General features: G+C 39.9%; 1 protein-coding gene and 1 long non-coding RNA gene across 2 annotated transcripts; both read right to left on the reverse strand.

Moving 5' to 3' along the window:
• Window positions 1–397: 397 nt before the first annotated feature.
• On the reverse strand, window positions 398–2599 carry LOC148643927 (uncharacterized). The gene is made up of 3 exons (XR_015928798.1): window positions 2394–2599; window positions 1021–1112; window positions 398–523 (listed from the first exon to the last, which is right to left on the reverse strand). It is a non-coding gene; the product is annotated as an uncharacterized LOC148643927 (long non-coding RNA).
• Window positions 2600–11969: 9370 nt separating this feature from the next.
• Window positions 11970–19063, reverse strand: ndufa8 (NADH:ubiquinone oxidoreductase subunit A8). The gene is made up of 4 exons (XM_088615488.1): window positions 18869–19063; window positions 16729–16892; window positions 15540–15705; window positions 11970–12268 (listed from the first exon to the last, which is right to left on the reverse strand). The coding sequence occupies exons 1-4, from the start codon at window positions 18917–18919 to the stop codon at window positions 12131–12133; spliced, it is 519 nt and encodes a 172-aa protein (XP_088471614.1). The 5' UTR covers window positions 18920–19063; the 3' UTR covers window positions 11970–12130.
• Between the last annotated feature and the right edge of the window lie 88 nt (window positions 19064–19151).

The following is a 19151-nucleotide window of genomic DNA, read 5'->3' on the forward strand; positions in this document are numbered from 1 at the left end:
CTGATCAAAATCTTCCACATTTCTACACACTTCCTGCATTTCCCATAGTTAGAAAAGGAGCAAACGTTACACTGTAACACCTCACAAGACCGACCTGCTGGAAAAGAACGTGGCAAAGCCCAGACAGGATATCAATTAACAAGAATGAGACTCCAGCACAAAGAAATATTTTCACTTTGCTGGGATCTTGCTTTCTAGAAATCTTAAACATAACTTTTCTATAAGCAGTTGCTAGGAAATATAATCATTGTTTTGCACTCCACTGCTTCAGTGAATTGGAATTGGAATTATTTAAGACAAAGTTTCAGACAATATACAACAGATCGCTAGGGACAATTTCCAAAGATTGAACACTTGTAAATGCTTGGAATTAGGTGGTGGGAAAAGTGGGACTAACCTGCCTGGTTCACAGGTAGCCTTTTGGCCACAGGACGAGAAGACTGGAACCCCAGTCAGAGTGTGTGGACGAAGGGGCAGCTGCAAGGTGGAGATGGGGGGTGGGGGGAGGGGAGGGAGGCTTGAGCTGAAAGCAAAAGGAGGAATTTGAGGTCAGTTTATGCAGCTACAGTAGCCCGGTGATGATGGTGATTAGGTGCAGCCTTGTGAGATTGACTTGTCATTGTTCTCTCTCACTAACTGCAGTTCAAAATGTCACTTACCACTAATGCCCCAGTATAGTGACGAGGACACTATAGAGTATAAAGGCGCTGTCCTTTGGATAAGACGTAAAACCGAGGTCATTAAAAATCCCATTGTGTTTCTTGAATTGAGTCATTCGACGTCCAGGCCAAATTTCCCCATAGCCTCATCAACCCAATTATTATAATCAATAATAATAATCATTATGAATGCGAAAACATGAAATTATGATATAAAACAAAAGTCCTAGCCATCCAATGTTGGAAAGCCTATCCTAGTGTGGGTTGCTACAAGCTGGAGTCTACCCTAGAAGTATAGTAAACAATGTGGGACTGAGAATGCACAACTGTCCCCTCCCCCCACCCACACACACACACACACCTCCAGATTGGACATCAGTCCTGTGTACGTGGGTAAATAGACAACCAAACTCAGCCAACATGTCTTTGGGAGCTGGTAGAAAGCAGGAACACCTGGGAAAACAGGAGAAACATGCAAACTCCTTATAGACAGACACTCGATGCCAGAGCTGAACTGAGGACCAATGACACAGCAGTGCTCTAGTTGATTTCTTTGAAGTTAGTTTTTCCCGCAACTACCAATCTAAGTTTGTCATACAGCGCCTTTAGCTTAATAGTTGGAAGACGTACTTATTTTAACAATGCATGCTGCTCCAAGCGTATTTCAATTGGATTATAAATGCTAGAAAGGGAAGGTAAGTAAGCATATCCTATTCCCTAGCCCGTAACGGCAAAGTTCAAGACAGTAAAGAAGGACGCCGTGTCCTTCTTCCGAAGAACTTAACAGCAGGAAAAGATAATGTAATATTTGGGGGGGAAAAGGCTATTTTTGATTAATCACGAGCTGTTCATTTGCGAGGTCTTGGTGAATGAACTGCACATAATTCAGTAAGCTTCTACGCGGACATTACCGATAAAAGTCCGGCCAATGTTTATTATTTTCCGCTGCTCTTGGCATGATGAATCATAGCTGCGATTTCAACAAACAATGCCATATATGACACTGTGGAGATCTATGTCCCCCCCAAACAATTATTTGAACCTCACGAATATGGTACTTGGGACATAAATAGTTCTAAAACTGTATCTCACACGCATCTCGCAGAGCAGTGAAGCTCTGGTCGGGATCCAAAACAAACAGCAGCTCGCCTAGGAGGATCTCTGCTTTCTTAACTCCTGTGCAAACACTCCCTGTGCACAGCTGTCAACAGCTGGGCTGCCTCATTCTCAAAGGTGTCCTATGATGGATAGGGGATTGTGTACATCGCACTTCTTTCATGACGCCTCTCAAGTGCTTGCTTTTCTAGCTCATTGTGCAACATTCGAGAAAACACAAAAGAGAATGAAGGCTGACAGGATTGGCTACAGACACATAAAAACCGCTTTGGTAACTGAATCTGTAACACAGACAGTACAGCAATTGGGGAACGCAGGCACAAATGATCCTGTGAACATACACGACAGCAGTCGCACAGTATACTCATGCAAAAACAAGGATTAAAAATAATATTAACTGGATTTTGGTATGCTTTGAAACTTGGAATGAATGGGGATTGTGCCACTGCAGCAGCAGCATTAATAGAATTTCAGTAATACACAGAACTCAAAGCAATTAACTGCACAATGTTTTGAATAAAATCCACAAAATGTGATTTTAAACTGAAATGGAGAAAAAACACGAGACAAAAGAAGACCGACCAAGAACAAAACTCATTAGAAGTACAATTCCTTTACCTGGTATCGACTCTGAGATTCCATCTGCCCTGTGGCCAAAGACAATGTGGTTGGGTAAGGATATGTTTGGGAATCAGCAGCAGGCAATAGGACAAGGAACCAAAAAGGATCACAATTGTAAAGGGTGTGGGGTTGAGGGCTAAGGTCAAGTTTTCAAAACATATTAAAAACTCACAAGGACTGAAGTAAATAGTCCATTACAGTAAATCGCCACAGGTACAGAGCATCTGCTACTAAAAACAAAATCACAAGCTACCCCTGTTAGGATGCTTATAAACTCAAAACATTCCAGTCATGACTCCCATGTGAGAATGTGCCCTCTAAACCCTTCACCAATTATGTAATTAATCAATCATCTCCCAGTGTGTCTATTTACAATTATACAGGCAGGCTGGCTCATAAACATCGTCTCGATGTATTCCAATTTAGACAAATAAGCCAAAACTTATCCCAGCAAGTAACAGGAGCAAGGCAGGATACACCCTGAATGGGCTACCAGTCCATCTCAGAGAAGACACACACACACACACACCTAAGACCACCTAAGACCGCTCCCAGAAGCCAATTAACTTGAGAGTGTGTTTTGGGATTCTGGGAGAAAACTAGAGCACACGCAGACTGTACATGGGGAGAACATACAAACTCCATACAGATAACAGCTCAGGTCTGGATTCGAACCCAGGGCCTCAGCACCAAAAGGGAGCACTGCTGGCCACTGCACCACCCACAAAGTATTATCCCAGAACATAGTATTAAACAGAAATAGTATCACGTTGCCTGGAGAGTTCGCAAGAACATTTTCAGAGCGATTGTGTAAGCACTTATAAAAATGGGCAAACTGCCACAAGATAAGCAAAGATCAAAGACACATTGCAGTGAACCAGCTCCTTGTTCTGTAACCTCTTCATTTTCCAAACCCCCAGTAAGCTAGACATTATTTATGTGAAATGTTAACATGACAAGAGATTAAATGATTAAGAAGCTTAATGCTGCATTGATATTAATACTAAACTTAACACTACTGTAGACATTTAAAAAAAAAACTATGAGTGCAAGGTAAAGTTTCCTGGAAAATGAAAGCAACGTCATATCAATAGGTGGATAGATTCAGACATATTAACGACTGATTTGTATTGGAATTATCAAATCCCTTTTGTGTAATCAGATTTTCAAATAGTGGAAGGTTACTGGTTTGTATCCAGTGGCTGGCAGAGGAATCCTACTCTGTTGGGCCCCTGAGCAAGGCCCTTAACCCCAACTGCACCAGGGGTGCTGTATAAATGGCTGACCCTGTGCTCTGACCTCAAGCTTCTCTCCCTGTCTGTGTGTCTCACAGAGAACAAGTTGGGGTATATGAGAAGACAGATTCCTAATACAAGAAAATTGTATATGGCCAATAAAGTGATCTTAATCTATGAAAGCAGCACCTGTGTAGGTCTATCAAAGCACAGAGTAAAATAAATCCATAGAAGAAAGGAATTTGTAGTTTATTTTCCTCCACCCACACGCACCAATTACAAAGTTTAATTGCACAGAAATCAACCACCGATGGAATACCTTTCAAGATCAGTGGAAGTTGCAGTTTGCACCTGAATCATAAAAAGGTCTCTTCACAGACAACTGAAACAAATGAAGACACAACAGCCCTCCAGAGGCACCCCTGGAAATGTAAATAGATTACTCTGAAGCACAGGGAGCCGAGGTTAAGCAAACATATCAGAGAAGCTCCGGAGAATCTCAACAGTGTGAAGAAAGGTCACGAACAAGTTCAATCCAAAGGGGCCGAGTCCAGGAAGGAAAAAAAATGGATCTGGGTTCATTTGACAAACGTGCCAGTGCGATAACGTTTTCTGCAAGCACAACAACTTGAGGCCAGGAAAGATTCAAATGGTGCATTACGGGTTAAGCTCAAGAGAGTTTTATTGACAACATCAGATGTTATTTTGTATAGAATTTAAAAAAATTGCACACCTTTTAAACACCTTTGCTTGTGATGCAGAAGAAGTGTAGTATAGGAATAATGTCTTCTTGCTGGATGATGTACAGTAAAGGAGACACTATATTACAACACAAAAGATTAGATTTCTTTTTTTTAAGCACTAGCAATGAAGTGTGATTATGCAGTTGATTATGGACAGAGAGTGAAAGAAGAGCTTGAGTCTCAGAATTTCCCAAAGGCCCCACCCAACACACTGAACTTGCAGGTGGCTTTTAAGAGGAATAAAGCTATTTCTGGCATGGTTTGTGCTCTTACTGACCAAAAAAATAAAAGCAAACTGTCAAACCCGAGCCCGTAGACATACAGTATGAACAACACATGCTTCAAGGTAGTTTAAGATAAGATCACTTTATTGGCCATATACAATTTCTTGTATTAGGAATTTGTCTTTTCACCTACCCCAGCTTTCTTTCCATGAGACACACAGACAGGGAGAGAAGCTTGGGGTCAGAACACAGGGTCAGCCATTTGTACAGCGCCCCTGGAGCAGTTGGGGTTAAGGGCCTTGCTCAGGGGTCCAGCAGAGTGGGATTCCTCTGCCAGCCACTGGATACAAACCAGTAACCTTCAAGCCACAGGTGCTGATCCTTAGCCACAGAGCCACTCCACTGCACATGTGTCTCTTTGCCCCATTATATTCCAAATGCAAGAATTGTTTGAAAATATTTTTAATTTCCTGTGAAGGCTTCTGGGTGTCTTGCAATTGCAATTAACCACAAGCATTTCTACTGGCATGTTTTCTTGTGAGTGTCCCTCATGCCGCTGGAAAGATGAATAAACTGAGATATCCAGGAACAGCCTGGCTTAATGACAGCAGTGCGGGAGATTGCGGTTATCGCAACGTGCTCATAACTTGACTTCAGCTTTCATTTTATAACGTTTTACTTTTAAAACGTTAAGGCGGTAAAAAAAAGTTCATCATGTGATGTCTATGAATTACACAAATATACATTAAGCACCTGCCACTGCTAACAAACAGCAAATATTCCACTTACTGTACGCTATTTACACATCCTCTGAACGTCCCATTAAAAAAAAATAGCCATTCCATTCAGAATGATACGTCTAACCACTAGTTATAGTGCAATTGTGTTTCGTACTGTGATTGTGGCCTATGAAAAAAAAATGATTTAAATGAAAATCGTTCCCAAACAGAATTGCAGTCATTTTCATATGACTGGATTTAAATAATTTCATCTGGCGCAAAAGCATGTATATTTTTTTTAAAGAAAAGAAAACAAGAAAAACGTCCTACACATTTAAGGATCAAATCCAACTCATAGCTCTTTTTTATCGGAGTGGTTTCGAGTTTTGGCAAAGCATTAAACTTCAGGAAAATTTAATTTCGGAAAACATAATTGCACATGTGTTAATCCCCTCGTATTTGATTTGCACGGGAAAGCGGGGGTGTTGGGGAGAACTGTGGCAGATAAGTGTTGGAAAATTGGAGGAATTGGATGTTCATCAGTTTCGAAGGACTTCACGTCAAGACTGAAAAAAAAAAAAGATCTTGTCTTTTACGCATCCCCGTCGCTGTCAGAAAATTGAAATGGGTAGTCCAATTCTAAATAAAAAACCGGACTGCAGCTACTAATCTGCTAAGAAAACAGTTCACACATCAGACACAGTCGCACACACGCAGAATCGAGTTAATTATGTAAAGTCTCCTTTTACTGTATGTCGCACGTCCTCTCACAACAGCTTTTACACCAATGCAATTCCATTTCTCCGCGGCACAGACACAGCACAGAAAAAAAGCGTGTCGGCTTGTCATACAACCGTTGCGCCTCCATGCGCTTTGTGTTCCGCGCGAACAAGCGCCTTCTCTCGGATGACTTCAGACCTGTCATCGTGGGCGCGCCGGCTCGTCCAAGCCGACACACGGCGCGAAATGAGCTCCTGTTCGCCTTCTTTACAGGTGAAACCGTGTGAAGAAACAAGACGTGTGTTAAGCACTCGTTCGGGAACATACTAACCCCGTGAAGGCGCTTCATACACCCAAACATTTCTGAGCTTGATCACCTGGGTGCGCCTGAGACTTTGTTGCCCTGAACCGGACAGCTTAACTGTGCCCACATCGAGCTCTGTAGTTTGTCGTGACATCTAGAATAATACTGAAGGCTATTTCTCTGCTTAAGTGCGATATTTGGCTAGCCTTTTGTAGTCACATCGAATTAACCCCAGCGAATCCCAGAGCATTCATCCATATAACTGATCGGTGGTGTAGCGGTTTGCGCTGATAGATTCCCAACGAAGTGTTAAGTTCGGTTGCGTATTTTGCATTTTTCACTGCAAGTGTTAAGTCGCATAGTCCATGGGGGGACATATTTCGTCTTTGGTTTAGTTCCAGCCTCTCTTCCAAATGAATAATGAAACGAAAGGGTTCGCATTAATTCAATTAAACGTAATTGGTTGAAGTTTTTTTTGTCTTTCCCAACCCGTTAGCAAGTGATGGATTTAAGGGAACTTGGAAGATAGGTTATATAGCTTCTAGGATCGCGTATTAAATAAGACTTTAATTGTTGCCGTTTTAAATAACAATCTGTTTTTGTTAAATGGAGGACTGAAGCGAAAAATGATCTAGCTCCGGAGTTCTTATTTTGAAAACAGACAAGTACTGTGATTCGAAGGGAGCTCTGTGTAGTATCGCAACACTTATCTCTGACACAGACGTACTGTACGCACAACCGCCTACACGGCTGTGATCTCTTTGCAATTTCACACTCGGTCCTCAGCCTGCTTTGCTCTGTTTGGGACATATGCACACCAGTGTGAGTTTGTGACCCAGGTGACAGTCTTAATGGGTGGACAGCTCTGATGAAAGACGTCAATATCCCAGCCGGGTTTGGAGAGAATAACCCTTTGAAAAGCCTTGCCGACTTCCTGTGTTTGTGTCCCGTGTGGGACAGCTCGACAGACTCTCGACATCAGTCATATTAACCACCAGCTCTCTCTGGCCTCGCCTGCACTCAAGTTCAAAGCACTACCTGGATAAACATCTTCAAGAGGTGCATTAGGCAACCGCTCTCTGAACAATAAGGGAAGACCAGGGAATGCACAGATCAGAAGGATCAAGTGTCCTCGCTGATAACCTCTATAATTACCTGCAGTTTAGACATGTATTCTTGGAAAGTGCACTTTTCGAGAATTGCTGCACATCATAGAGACGTCCCCCCCCCAAAAAAAGAAAAGAAAATTCAAATGAACAACATGTAAACGGTCTGAAAAAGGCAGAGGCCCTGGTTTCGACAGCAGGTTTGGGTAGCTTGATCCCGACTCCCCCAAACCTTTGCATAAAGAGCTTCCTCCTGTCGTCTGTTTGAAATACACTTCCACGTACTGTCCACCTGAGTCCCCTGAGTTCACAGCATTTCACCTTTAACTGTGAAGACGTCACCAGAACTGACAGACAGTTACAGTGTGGGTGAGGATTTTGAATACTTGAATCAGGCCTTCCCATCATTTTCCCTGTTACATACTAAAAGTTTCAGTTCTTTCAAGCTGAAGATTTAAGGATTTTACCTGGGCTGATTTCCTGTGGTTGGATTACAGCCCGACAGTATATTAAAGTAGTTCAAGCCAGGAGCTGCGTCAGCATGCGTAGGCTGCATAGGAACAAGTACAGGTTTATTCCCTGCTGAAAAGAGGAGAAACGGAAACTTTGTCATTGAAGCACGGAACGTTTCGGCTGTGGAGCCTTCTTGGGGTGTGTCACATTATAACAGTGACCCAAACCAAAAAACTAATGAAGGATTTGATAGTATATTGGAACAAGTAAAGGTTTATTCCATCCTGAAAAAAGCAGAAAAGAAACACACCTGAAGAAGGCTCCACAGCCAAAACGTTTTGTTTCTTTTCTTCTCTTTTCAGCAGGGAATAAACCTTTATGCGTTCCTACTGTATGCAGCCTACGCATGCTGACGCAGCTCCCTACTTGAACTACTTTAATTGTATATTGTCTTATTGTAACACAACATTTGTTAAATTACTGTACGTTGCGCGTTTAACACTACACGTACCAACGTGCTGCTTGACTTTTTATTTCTTCCCTATGGTGTCTAGAAGATAAAAGTGTTTTTTTTTTCTATAAGTGGCAAGCTCGATGCGTCCTATGTTTACCATTCATCGTCTCTAACCTGTGCTCAAGGCAGCGGAAAAATTTAAAACGCGTCTTCGGTTCCACGTTTTGTTTTTCAGTTGTCCGCTTTTGGATCATCTATTTTTTCAAGCGTTTGAACTTTCTATTTTAACCCGCACAACGGCCCAGTTGGGGAGGGGAGGGGACTCCTGTTTGTGTCCGAACTCGGCTTTTAATATTTATTTGATTCTGTCAAAGCCCGCTCCAGAACAATGGGAATATTTACAAAGTCGGAATGCGAATTAGCCGTTCTGTTTAAGTGTTTTAACACTACTGGCTCCCAGGCGTATTATTGCTTTTTAAAGTCCTGTATTGTATTTCTTTCCTTTGCCAAAATGTGCTTCCTGCGCCTGGGCAGAGTTAACTGACAGTGACCCCCACCTTCCTCTGCGCCGCTCTGAGCTAGGGCTGCCACGAGCCCTGCAGACACACCTCAGGCCAGTCGTGGTCTCCTGCCGCCTCCACATCACCCAGGTCAAGACCAGAACTGTCAGCGGCTTCCTGGAGAGGCCGCCAACACAGACCACACCTGGGGAGATCGCCATGGGAACCCGGCGACCGCGCGAGCGGGGAGAGGGAGGTTCACAAACTTTTTAGGAGATAGCAGAAGAGAGCATTAGGTAATGTTTTCAGTTATTCCTGAACCCTTCGGGCTAGGGCTTTTTTTTTTTTGTTTCTCTCACCCAAGTTAAGTCTGATTTACGGAGACACGTTTTTTTTTGCACACATATACATAGAGATTTTAGACTGGCGGTTTTATAACCGGGGTCTTCTCAGGGTGTTTGAATAAAAGAAAAAGTGTGCCTGAAAGAACCACAGTGGGCGCAGACTAGGAGCAAACTGTCATCTCGCAGCAAGCGAAAATAAATGAATTTAAAAAACACCTTGTGGGCAGAATATTGAATTTGAAGGCCGAGTCCTTTTAAATCGAATCTATTGAAAGAACAGGGCAGCACCAACCAGAACAGCATCTAGAATTGGATATCTGGCACTATTTGAACAGTCTTTTAAACAGTCATAAGGATGACCAGTTTTTTATTATCTTATGTACAACCTTAGTCTTAGACATGGGTTTTCAGGGAAAACATTTTAATTTTATTTTGCAATACACAGCACACCAGGGAAGTATTTCCTTTACCTGAGCTGACTGTGATGGAACAAGTGACCGTATGCAATGCCAGTGTTATTAACTTTTTAAATGATCCGACTCACTTTTTCCAGGGATTATGGATCTCTACGGCCAAAGAAGAGCTCCAAAGCAAAGATAATGCCCCATTTGTTAACAAATCATACAGATTACATTCAAAGGGAGTTCATTTTGCTTTTAGTTTATATTTTCACTGTCTGTCCCCCACGTGCGTAGAAACCACAATGCAGAAGAACTTCTCATCAGATGACAAGAATCTCCAAATTAAAAAAGGCATGTGCTTAAACGAATGACAAACCTCTGAGTGTATTTAAAAGTAATTGGAGGCAATCACAAGAACATTTTCTCAGGGGGCCAACTACTAACTATCCAAGCCTCTGCAAAGTCCCCCAGTCAGAACCAACAGCAATATCAGGGTGCATTATGAAACTATTATGTTAATTAATTCTCTCTCTTTGGTCAACCGACCATATCCAGTACCTGCTTAGAAGCAAACACAAATCAAGGAATCATTTGCTTCAGTGTACACAAAATACTTACTCCAATAATCTTGAGAAGACAGATCTTCAATAGTGTGCACTGCAAAAATTCAAGATTTAAATGCTTAACTTTTATTATACGAGTTATAAAAAACAAATGTGACCAAATGAGATTTGTTGGAAACAAATATCCCCTAAGGCACATGATACAAGACCACCATCATGTAATACGATTGCTAAAAACACAGGCCTCTCAATTAAAGTTGAACAAATTTCCAAAGGTCTGAATTTACATTAACATCCTCAAAATGAGTTCACTCCAAAAAAAAAAAAAGGCTATCAGAAGGGTGAAGCACAACATGTTCACTTGATGGTTTAAGAATTTAAAGAAAGCCTGATGTTTGTGTAATGCTGGGATGTCTTTATTCAATAAAATGATCTAAAATGACTGAATCCTTTTGACTTCAAGTGTTAGGTTTCCCCTCATCTGATACAATAACCAAGGCACACAACATACTTTACTGCCAACGACAAAGACTAACGTGCCATTGCTTTCTGACTGCCAAGGAAATGTCAGAATAAATTCCACAAAGACGTTTTCAACTCAAGAGTTCATGCTGCCTTGCTCTAGTTTCATAAAGAAATGCCTTAAATTAAATGACAATTGACTAGTCCTAAGCAAAACCACTTTAGCATTACCTCTGCCCACACACATACGCATAAAGAAAACTTACATGATTAAATTGATCCTGCTTAGGTTGTTGGATGAAATTCAAAATCCTAATCCTTTCACTTGCTTGTTTTTATGCTCATGAATTTCTGATATCACCACCTTTGATTTAAATAAACACAACCCACTATGCCATATTGCGGATATCACATTTGTGTTTTTCAAGTGCAGCTTTCAAAACCTTTAATTTGTTTGTCGACAAAAATAAGAGATCACTATTGCAAATGCCAAAATGGCATAAGGCCAAAGAAGGTAACGAATTTCACCACATTTTTTAGACAAAAGGAGTTTTTAATAGTTTATTCAATCGAATCCAGAAGACACGGGGTAAATTTCTTGCACGCCAGGGAAACATATGTAATTGTACCAACTGTACAGTGTAGCAGAATCTTGATGAAGCTCTTCCCTCGAGCACTAATTACAGATTTAGCAATCTTTGAAACAAATATAAGCAGAACTGCATTCAAAGCGACAAAAAGCAGACAAAGGAGCTGCCAGCACAGGTTCAGCAAAATCCCAGTGATCTTTGAGATTTGCATTATAAAAGGGAAGTGCGCTGCAAATTTTTGGAGAGCACTTCTTTGAACATGTATTCTGTGTTACAAAGAGGTCCCCAGGTCTAAGTGAGGAAGTAAATTAAATATGTAAGGAAAGGAAATTGGTCAGAACCTTGGGATAATAACCTTGGTCGTCTTGTACAGATCCCTTAGGATTCTGACACAAAGCAGACATGTCTGACTTGAGGATGGCCCCTGCAGTGAAACAGAACCCAATTTTCTCGATTTCCCAACCTAAGCGCATGCAATTAAATTCAACACGTTGAAAACTGGACGAGGTACAAGTCTGTGGTGTTGGAGCTGGATTCGCCAGCACAACAGCCTGGAATATTTGAATTATTTTGAGGGAAAATATTAAAACCATATAAATGTTGTGGTTTAGGAAAAGGAAAATTATATATGGAGGTTAATTTTTATTTTCGAGTTTGGAAGGGATCGCTAAGATTATATTTATTTTGCCACTGGACTCACCTCAATTTCCAATATATAAACATATTCTTCAATTACAAATGACCACATGCCTGTATCAGTTTAAATTAAACTTCTTTATTTTTAGGAGAGGTTTTTTTCACATAAAGTAACCAGGAAAAAAAAAACTATATTGTACATTACAAGCTGTGTTTAATATGTCGTAGCCTAGTGTGGCAAGACATGAGTTCTTACAGGATGGCAAGGAGAGATGACTCTTCACCAGTTCCAGAAGAAAAGCCTGCTGCCATATTTGGATGGCTGGAGCTCTCCCTCAATGGCAGGATTGGGCTCAGGTCTTGGTCTTGAATGGTATGGATTTTCAGGCAAAGGCCTGCTGGTCTGTACCTTGGTGACCTGCAAGAAAGAGATGGTTTCACATTGGATTAGATAAGATTTTGGAAGGCGTGTCACCTGAGAGGTTACGTAAAAAAAAACACATACTTAACATGTTCACAGAAATTGCAATGATGCATAAGATATCCACTAGAATGAAAAAAAAAATATCTTGCATTTCATGGAATGCAAGCACATAAAGTATTGTCAACTTTATATAACCGCCTTTCAAAGAAAAAAAAACCCAGCAATTACTCAAATCATAAAGGTGGAAGTGTTAGGCATGTTAATGAATATAGGTTTGGAAGTGTTTTGTATTTAGGCATTATTAACATCCAGACTAGTTCACTATGGCAAAGCAACTGTCGATCAGGTACTGCGTTTCTAAAACACAGGTCGATGAAAGTAGTTGGTGTAGTTCACTGCTGATGAAGGTCGTCAATAGTACAAGAATCCCAGCGTGTTCATTTAGTCGACGTAAATTATGACGAAATTGTTCATCAACGATCTGGTTTTTCGTTTGAGTTAAAGACTAAATGCTCACAAAAATAATCCACAATGAGGATGATGGAAACTAAATTGCTTTGCATTTTTGTTTGACCGCATGAAGAAGAAATGAAATGCCTTGTTTGACTAAAACTCATGCTGAAATGAATTTTGTCACACGAGGTCCACCGTTTGCACCTTTACTTTCTGTCTGGAAAATAGCAGGTTGGTTGTAACAGGTATGACTCTAGGGCTGGGGCTGTAGGCGAGTGCTCGGTGCCTCAGGGGCTACTAATGTGCGAGAATTACAAGTACCAGAGTGTGCCTCTTCTGTTGTTTCTAACTGTTCCTCGTTTACACCTGGTCTTTTCCACAGCTCATGTCATGAATTCGTATTGTTTGTTAATTGACTGGTACCCAGATAAACAATCAGATGCACATGCTGTACTAATTAGATTAATTATTAAAACCTGAGCACTTGCTTATAGAAAGAAAAGACGCAGAGATGCAACACATGCTTGTGGTTCTCCATGCTTTCAGCTAGAAGAAAGAACTGGAGTCTGGCAGTACATGATAAAGGATGAACAAACCAGGAAAAACTACTGTAAAACATTACTGAGGATAAACAGAAGGCAGCTACATTATGAGCTCAAAACTACAAAAAGTTTGAAGCTCCATGAGTCCCAGCACCCAGACACTTCTGCATAAACACATACCTTTTTTATATTGTAGCTAGTCAACTAACTAGAAAACTAAGCAGGAAAAAAGCATATTTTACAGTTTGCGCATTAGGAAATTACTACTTTTTTGTCTTGGCTTGAGATTAATGTATAAGTAGTTACACTTTTAAAATCTGAGACTTAGTCAAATATGCTGTGTGTGCTACACACCAATAATGGCGCTCTGTCAGGAATCTGATTTGTGTTAATATTTTGTTTTCAAAATGTTAAAACGAGTCAGTAAAATGCTTTTTATGCACTGTACATTTTACAGCATGTTAACAGCGATCAGAAAAAAAATGTTGTTTAATTACACATAGCTTATGTGCCTGGGTGTTTACACATGTTGGCGCTAGTATCGTAGCGCTAACATCTTGTAGCGCATGGAGGCATTCTGTCTTATTTCTTCAGAAGAATGTGTGAGGACTGAAAGCGCTGTGACACACCTGGAGCACAGGCATGTCTCTTTGTTAGCATGATATGAGCACAACGTCACTGGCACTTACATTACTCTTAGACTAGGGCAGTTTTTTTGAGAGAAATATTATGGCATCAAAACGGTTATTAATAATATACCAATGAGTTGAAGAATGTATATATTACTTGCCCTGCCCAGTTGCAATATTTGTAAGTAACTCATGCAGTAATTCCCCTATAGATGACTATATTCAGTATAGTTACAGTCTACTGAACAAATTTATAATAGTATTGCTTCAAAACATTGAAAAAAAGGCTTTGAAAAAGAAACTAAAGTAAAAGTTGACTTTATGAAAGTAAAGAATTATTATTAGCAGTGCCAAAATAGTTTTTTTTATTAGTAAAGATTCATATGATGTCACTGTACATGATTATTACTCTCAATAAATATGCATTGCACAATTATTTCTTGTATTTGATATTTGACCCTTCTGGGGATCAGTACCCTTTAGACTGTGCAAGAGACTTATGCTTTTTGACAAACTCTTATCAGATGTGTTTAATATTTTCTTAGAAATATTTTATTATACCTTCATACATTTTATTATACAAATAAATTAATTTCAAGGACTAAAATGTGACTAAAACTAATTTTGGTTTAGGCGACTAAAAGTAAGACTACACATAGTAGAAAAACGGTAGTTTATTAGACTAAATTAAATGTGGGTGACTAGAAAAAAACTATGACTAACAGACACTTGAGTCAACTTGACGAAGACTGACTAAATCAAATCAAAATCTGGTGACTAACACTGAATCTCAGTCTGATTACAATGTAATTGGCAAAAACAGAAAACATTTATAAAAGTGGTCTTCTGTAATGTATCACTAGAGTTGTAACACAAATCTCCAACGTCCTGATTTGCAAACATCAATCGTCTGTGACACCTGTGCACGTCGGGAAGCGCAATGATGTTGGACGTTGGGTTGACAAAACAATCAACAAACATTAAGAATAAATTGTTCACATATGCCACATGACAGGTGGCAAAGTTTGTTCTTGGCTCATTAGTAATTTTCATGTGCCAGATGGTACATGATTGTACATACAGGTACATACTTGCTGACACTATAACCAATAAAATTACTTGTTCTTCAACAGTGTAATATCCCAAGAGCTGAAGCTGTCAGTTTTGGGTCTAGTAAAACAGCGTGATGACTGGGATAGTGCCAGGTCAACCTACATATTTGTAGCAACCATAGATGTTACCCATCTAGGAGAGAGCGAGAAAAGATTCTGAGAGAAATCTTGATGGATCTGAAATTCACATGGACTTGTCAGGCTCTCGGAACACACTGTGCTGACATTGTCACTCAGCTTTCAAAACCTTCGAACAGCTCTTGTCATACTAGTCTCTACAAATGTTTTCAGTGCCCCAGATTGCAATGTCAGCTCTAAGACAGGCCGTTTGACTGAAGCACACAGTGAAGACTTCATTATTTCTTCTCTGGAAGAGCTCAACATCGAACAATGTAACTACACACAAAAACCCTAAAATCAACATTTGTACAGGTATTTGTAATGGGGAATTGGTTTAAAAATGCATGTAAAATATATACAGGGCATGGACATTCATCTAAAGTACATGGATGTACAGCTCATCCCTTACCTTGGAGAGCTGTCCGAGGTCGGGTCTCTCCCACCCCAGCTTCTCCAGAACACAGCTGTCAAACGCATGCTGCTGTTTGCGACAGTGGCGGAGCGCGGCCAGATTGGAGTAATCCAAACAGGTCCAATATTCTGTAAAGGACTCGGCGCAATTACTCTTTATCTGCCTGGGGAAACGAGAAAACGAGAAAACAGGGACAACAACATTATAAATGGAATTATGATTTATCCCATTCTGATTCCACTGCCAAATTAGACATCAGAGTAGAGCTACCAAAGTAAAGTGCAAATCCAGGACACGGAACTACTGAAGGTTGAAGGCATAAAAGCACTGTGATCCGTTTGGTGTTGCTGTGGATTTGACTTTTTTTTACAAACTATTATGGGGAGGCTGGGACACGATATTAAAGGAAGACATTAGGAAAATCAGGGTGATAGGCAGCTTCATATCGGAGAAATTGTTTTTGCAAATTACCAACTAGCCTATATGCTTCACTTATTCTCAATCTCTTTGATGGTACTTATTTCTAGGACTGAGAAAAAGCTGATTACTCAGGTACTTTAAAAGGAAGAGAACTCTCTGTTTTTAGCCACCTTAGTCAAAGTTGATTTTGTTATTCAGTGTTTCTGTGAAATTTCAAAACAATGGCATTCAGTGTAATTATTAATGAAAAGAGTTTATTAGTGCCTGCTTTGAAGTCCGTTGTATAATTTGTTGATATTCATACAAAGCTGCCTTTTTAATGTCTAAGAACCTGTGGATTTAGTAGTGGAAAGAAACGCAGCAAAAGATACTTTTAAAGCAGCACAAACATACTTTCAATAAACACTGCCACCACTCTTAAAAGTGATACACCCTAGATGCCCTTATATATTCTTGCTATCTGACATACAACAGTATGTAGTAAGCCTTAGTTTCAATTTAATCCATTATTTATCCTAAGCCAAGCAAAAACAAGCCTTTTTAAGCCTTTCCCTCCTTCTGCAGGGAAAATAAAATCATACTTTCCTCCTACTGATCACGACAACAGCACCACTACTCACAAATGTTCAGCAGGGTCTTGTGCTGGGAAAGCAGCTATCCCAGGTTTTCAAACCTATCCTCCTTCACACACACGGTTGTTTAAAGTGAGGTACCGTAAAAACCCAATATCAGCAACACTATCGGTGCATCATGAGTCAATAGGTACCTGAAGAACTGCAGAGCACACTCGTTGACCTTGCTTCCCTCCTTCAAGCATTTCCTTGGGTCTTTTTCCTCCCAGCGGCAGAGCATAAACTCCTTGTTAGCCTTGTCACACTGAGACCCATAGTGGTGAGCAGCCGCCTTCAGCACTGCTGAAGATACATTGACCTGTTTCAGACAGGAGATGAAAGTAGTCATAACTTACAGAAGATGAACATTATGCAGCTCAACCTGTGTGTGTGTGTGTGTGTGTGTGTGTGTGCGCGCTAATTAATTTTTTTAGAAAATGTTTTTGAATCAACAAAGGCCTACAAGTTTTTTTTTGTAAACAGAATGTTAGTACCTTTCCACCTATTAGTAACATGTTTGGATGCCAACATTGACTGAGCAAACCAAATTTAAAGAGCTTCTTTCTGAACCTATTATTTTGGTTTTCCACTGCTTTTGTCTTTGATAGATTCTGGACATGTGCATGCCAGACAAGCTCAAAGTTAATGACAATCTGTAACTTTTAAATAAGTCTTAAGAATCCTTCTGATAACCACAGGAATAAAAAGCATAAACTACTGCAAACGGATGCATTAGTTCAGTGTCAAAGAAAGAAAGTTTCAATTACAACCACTTTCAACTGTATCTACTGTACGTCTTAATTTGTGTAACAGAACATGACTGAACCCTTGTGTGTTAAATCAATCCAAAATTCTTGCCGCGAGATTTTAAAAGCAAATGAATTTAACTTTTGAAAATAGTGTGGTCATACTTGAAGTGTATTTCATATTAGAGTGAGTTTGAAGATCTAAAACTACATGTCACTAGACCTTTGAATACTTTTGGACAGAGACACCTGTAAAAGTCACGCTAAGTAAAGACCACTGCTTCTGTATTTCTGTGCACTTCGAGTCCTTAAAATGATCAATTGCACAATTGTTAATTTCTGAGCGATTTTTAAGCGTTTCTAAAGTAGAAGAGATATCACTTTATTTTCTCTATCACTTGAGAGTGCTGAAAATTTAACCCGATTTAATCATGCAGCTTTGTCTACCTACGTCAAATTCCGCGTAGACTTTAAAATCCTCATGCTCACCTACAAGGCTTTACATGGCTTGGCACCTCAATACCTGTCTGAACTTTTATCGCCCTACTCCCCACCTCGCAACCTCCGCTCTTCAAATTCTGCCCTCCTTACTGTCCCCCAAGCCCGTCTACATTGTATGGGCGACAGGGCCTTCTCCTGCTATGCCCCCAAGCTCTGGAACTCTTTGCCCAAGGATATTAGAGAGTCACCTTCTCTAAACTCCTTCAAATCCAGACTCAAAACCTTCTTCTTCAGAAAAGCCTTTACTTAACTGGTTCCATTCTTCACCCCTCTGCTCTTCTTAATACCATCTTCCACGGACTCCTCTATTTTTATTGTTGTATTGTTGTAATTATAATTGTGTCCTCTTGTGAAATTTTCTTATTTATTGTTGTAGTCTTCTTATTTATTGTTATTGTCATCCTGTAAAGCGCTTTGAGAAGCCACCTTTAAAGGCGCTATATAAAATAAAGTTTATTATTATTATTATTATTATTATTATTACTGTAATATATAAATAGCCCGATCTCGGAAGGGCAAATACCTTTATGGGGCACGAATTAAACTAAAAGTGGTATATTTTAATTTCAAAGAGTATGTAAAGAAAAAGTATGTAAAGACTGCTTACAACGTGATTTAAAAAAAAATCTAACTGAAACACAAATGTAGTGCCAGTTATTTTGCATGCATTCTGTATTGCAGTTGACAATATATAGAAATATATTCATTTTCTATATCAATTATCAATATATAACTATATCAATTTGCAATTTGTATTTTGAAGGCTTGGTGAAATTAAAAGGTAGTGCATACAGGTCTTCTACAATCGCAGAAAGCCTGCACCTATAGTATCAAAACACATAAGGTTATACGAACAAACAAGGATACATCAACTACAGCTCACAAATTATTACTACACGCTCGATGACATTATACATTGCTAATATTTTAACAAATACCGCTTATTTATACACGTTCGTGACTGCACACACTAAAATTTTAAGATTATTCGACACATTTTCGTTCTGTGCAACATTCCTTCTTTTTGCACGAAACATCAGCTACTAACCTCCTGAACGTTCAGTTCGTCTAGAGTTGGTATTTCCACCGTACCCGGCATCCTCCTGTTAATTTCTTTTCAATCTTTTAAGTAAAAACTACAGAACCTAACCATTAAAGTGATTTATATTTTAAAACGTCCCTCAAGGTCCCCGTCTCCCCGGCGGACAGGGCTGAAAGCGACAAACCAGGCCGCACTTGGAAGGTCAAACCACGGCGCCTGCGCTTTTTACTTAGCGCCGCCTCTCGAGCAGTTGAAAAGAACAAAGAGAAACTGCAGCCATGTTGACGCC

The sequence above is a fragment of the Lepisosteus platostomus genome, chromosome 21, assembly GCF_059453375.1.
Source record: "Lepisosteus platostomus isolate fLepPlt1 chromosome 21, fLepPlt1.hap1, whole genome shotgun sequence".
Classification (NCBI taxonomy): Eukaryota; Metazoa; Chordata; class Actinopteri; order Semionotiformes; family Lepisosteidae; genus Lepisosteus; species Lepisosteus platostomus.

What these genes read in the sequence shown, in the direction of transcription:
- ndufa8 (XM_088615488.1), bottom strand. Translation starts at nt 18,919, where the DNA reads ATGCCGGGTACGGTGGAAATACCAACTCTAGACGAACTGAACGTTCAG. An exon ending in TGTGCTCTGCAGTTCTTCAG is followed by an intron (nt 15,706 to 16,728) that starts GTACCTATTGAC and finishes TCGTTTCCCCAG; the next exon opens with GCAGATAAAGAGTAATTGCG. An exon ending in ACCTCGGACAGCTCTCCAAG is followed by an intron (nt 12,269 to 15,539) that starts GTAAGGGATGAG and finishes TCTTTCTTGCAG; the next exon opens with GTCACCAAGGTACAGACCAG.